General features: G+C 39.8%; 1 protein-coding gene across 1 annotated transcript in view; it reads left to right on the forward strand.

Annotated features, from left to right (window-relative positions):
• Positions 1-559: 559 nt before the first annotated feature.
• LOC111089411 overlaps positions 560-4,164 on the forward strand; it is a 19,444-nt gene continuing 15,839 nt past the window's right edge. The window contains exon 1 of the mRNA XM_022401854.1: positions 560-820. Within this exon, the coding sequence (XP_022257562.1) occupies positions 565-820 (256 nt within the window). The 5' untranslated portion in view covers positions 560-564. The remainder of the gene's footprint in view (positions 821-4,164) is intronic.

The following is a 4,164-nucleotide window of genomic DNA, read 5'->3' on the forward strand; positions in this document are numbered from 1 at the left end:
CTGTACCAAGTACGAGTAAAACGTTTCCTATCATTAGTCTGTACCAAGTACGAGTAAAACGTTTCCTATCATTAGTCTGTACCAATCCAGTTACGGGTTCGATGAAATAAAGTAATAATTCAATTCGTCAATTGAATTAAGTAAATACCTAAGTATCGTTTGTTTGTTGAATTTCGCCCAAAGTCACTCGAGGGCTATCTACGCTAGCCGTCTCTAAGTTATAAGTGATACACTAGAGGGGAGGCAGCTAGTCAACATGTTTGGTGACGGGATTCGAACTTGAGACCCGCAGATTGTAAGTCGAGTTCCCAAACCACTAGGCCATGTCAAGCCCTTCTCCAAGCTTTGAGCAACTGTGTTTACAAATTAATATCGAAAACAAATATTACGAACAGCATTTAAATCTTGTAGCTTCATATATTTCAACGCGATAACCAAATATTTTAACCTCTAAACAACTGAGCTGTGGATACTTACATTTAAGTTTTACAATATGATATTTAAAAGAATAAACAATTAATTGTTTAAAACATAAACATTCATTTTTTCTCTCGTATATTTTAGATGGACAATCCAGCTTATTATAACTCAGAAGTTGGACTTACCATTCCTCCTCATCCACAGAAGAAGCCCTTGAAAAAGACCAGGGACGCCCCGGAAAGAGCTACATTAGAAAAGCATCCTTGTTTAAGGCTCTGGAAACTACATTTCAAAACTAAGGAGGCGTCACGTTACCGCCGCACGGTGGCGCTGTTTCTTGCTCTCGTTATCCTTCTTATCGTGCTCATTGTTGGTATTGCTCTGGCAATTTATATATCTGGTAAGTTCTTAATCATTTTACGAATGTGATAGGTTTCAGTTTTGTTTTCTTAATCTAAGAACCATACTACTTAACTAATACCAGCTTCTGAGTTTTAAATAGATTTTTTATTTCTAGTGGTTTATTTCATCAAGCCCCCCAGTGGCACAGCGGTATGTCTGCGGACTTACAACGCTAGAAACCGTAGTGGGCAGAGCACAGATAGCCCATTGTGTAACTTTGTGCTTAATTCCAAACAAACCAAACCAAATACTTTATCAAGTTTATGACAGTTTTTACGTAATTCCACGAGACCAATAAAGGTGGAAATAATACCTGAAAAGTAAAATAAGTATATCTGTTTTCACTTGTTCGATTGTTTGTTTATGGAAAAGCTACTAAGGCTATCTACCACCAGAAGGAAAGCGAACGGCCAGCAGCATCCACCGCCAAACCTTGGACTACTATTTACTATCTAATATTGGGTTTGACCATCACATTATAACGTCCCCACGACTGAAAGGGTGAGTATGTTCGATTCCACAACCCCTCAGATTGCGAGTCGAACACCCTAATCACCAGGCCCAGTTGTTTGAACGGATAAGATTGTAACAAACTGCATTAACAGGTTTACTCTTTCATACAGTAGAAAACACGCTCGATTTGATGGCATAGGAAAAAAAACACACCATCGGTTCTAGCCTAATTAGGCCTAATAGTAATACGAATACGTTATCTGCCAAATGCAAATAATTAATAATTTATAAGATATATCATACATAGAATCGAGCTGAAGTAAAAAGGTGTCTTCACGTTTTTTTGTTTGTTTGTTTTTTGTTTGTTGGTTTGTTTTGAATTTCGCGCAAAGCTACACGAGGGCTATCTGCGCTAGCCGTCCCTAATTTAGCAGTGTAAGACTAGAGGGAAGGCAGCTAGTCATCACCACCCACTGTCAACTCTTGGGCTACTCTTTTACCAACGAATAGTGGGATTGACCGTCACATTATAACGGTTGAAAGGGCGAGCATGTTTGGTGGGACGGGGCTTCGAACCCGCGACCCACAGATTGCGAGTCGAGTGCCCTAACCACCTGGCCTATCTCGGCTGTGGCTACCACAGGAATTGATCCTCGAATCTTAGTGCTAAAGCCCTTAAGATTACCTCCGAAACCAGTAGGAATGACAGGATGTGTTTGAAATTGTCTGTCTTAATCCTACCGCTTCACTATAGATCGAGTAAAAATAGATATGAATTTGTAAACCACTTTTTTGTCTGAATAAGACCGTTCATATCCAAATATTGATAATGAAAACAAGAAGAATGCCGCTTCTCCCCTCCCTCACAGTCCTGCGCACGTGACAAGGAAGTTACAGACTCCGTGTCTTTGTTTGTTGTCGGATATTCGCGCAAAGCTCGTCGTGTGTTTGTTTTGTTGAATTTCTCGTAAAGCTACTCTAGCGCTACCTGCCGTACCTTATTTTGAAGTGATAAACTAGAGGGAAAGCAGCTAGTTTAATAGTACCCACCGCCAACTCTAGGGCTACTTTTGTCTGAGCAAATAACTGGATTTAACCGTCACCCTCATAACGCAGCCATGAACCTAAAGTAGGGATTGCACTTTTGTTTTGCGCTAACAAGCGGAATTACGACCAGTTTCGACAAACTAAGTGTTTGAACTTCATTAGTGAAATTTCGCTATTTTACTTTAGACATTAATAAAGCTGTATCATTGTACGTAGTAGTAGTAAAATGCGATCTATAAAAAAACGGCCCTTCAGTGACTCAGCTGTAAGCTCGTGAGCTTATAACGCTAAATATCGAAGATTAATACCCGCCCTGGGCACATCGCAGATAGTTCATCGTGTAGCTTTGTGTTTGAGTACAAAAAGTGTTTAGCTTAACTGGAAAATAAATGTTCGAAATTTGTAGAACAGCTCGAAAAATCAACAATTTTACACCTTGCTTAAATTATTGTATTACAAAAGAGATACTAACAGATTCAGTTACTTGTGTAACTTGTCTTTAGATGTGGTGAAAAGATAACAAAGGAAAAAAAAGATAACACTGTTTGTTGAATTTCGCGTGAAGCTGCTCGAGTGCTATTTACGTCTAGCCGTCCCTAATTTAGAAGTGGCGAGGAAGCTAGTTAACGTCAGCAACCGCCAACTCCTGAGTTACTCTTTACTAAAAGTGGGGTTTTCTATCACATTATAATGCTCCATGACTGATATGACGAGTATGTTTAGGAACGGGATTCGAACCTGCGATCCACAGATTGCGAGCCGAACGTTCTAACCACCAAGCCAGATTAAACTCAAGAAAGACATAACGTGTCTTAGACAAACGAGACTTTTTGTGATTAAATGTCTGTCTTTGATTCTCAACAGTAACAAATATTTTATTGTTTGTTTGTTTTTAAGCGCAAAGCTGCACGATGGGCTAGCTGCGCTCTACCCACCGCGGGTATAAAACCCCGATTTTTAGCGTTATAAGCCCTCGGACTTACCGCTGAGTCACTAGACCTGGAAGCTTACGTATAACAAATACAGTATTTATCTCTGTATTTACATATTTTGAACTACAGACCAGAGAGTCGACAGCACCCTTCCACCAACCATCTACGCTAAGGGATCGACTCTCACTCTTATATCGCATCCACAGCTTAAAGTGCAGGCAATATTTTGTGGTATGGCACGGGTTAAAATCCGGCTCGCCACCTCCGAATCCAGAGCTGTTGTTTTCTTAGTGAAAAGCTACACAATGGGCTATCTGCGCTGTGACAACCACGGGTATCGAACTCCAGATTTTAGCATTGTAAGTCCATAAAGTTATCGCTGATCCAGAACCTTACCACAGAGCCAACCCGTACTCACAATATTTACCATCTAAGTTGCTTAGGATAGGGGGTAATGGCCATAGGTAATTACATTAAGAGGCCACTTGATATTCAAAGGCACCACTGTCATGCAAGAACTGGTCTCAGATTATGAGGTTTGTATGGGGTACATACGCTAGAATTATGTTTTAACTCATACAAATTGAATTATTGAGTCATAGCGCGCCTGATATGTAACAGAAGAACTTAAAAAGTATGACCTGGCATATTATGCAAAGGCTTCTTCAAGTTGGTGTTATTAGACGTCAAGGGCGTATAATCTACATAATTAACCAACCGGAGTTTTCCATCCTGTGTTGAAATTGACAAAATATTCGATATTTCGTGCCCAACTTAAAAAACACGGGCCTGTGATGGTTTCATTGTCTTGAAATGTTTACATGTCCTACAGTAATTCCTGTATGCTGAATCCGATATCCATTTTTTCTCCATCACGTACAGTTTGTTTGTTTGTAATTAAGCACAAAAT

Source organism: Limulus polyphemus, unplaced genomic scaffold, assembly GCF_000517525.1.
Source record: "Limulus polyphemus unplaced genomic scaffold, Limulus_polyphemus-2.1.2 Scaffold6143, whole genome shotgun sequence".
NCBI classification, from domain to species: domain Eukaryota; kingdom Metazoa; phylum Arthropoda; class Merostomata; order Xiphosura; family Limulidae; genus Limulus; species Limulus polyphemus.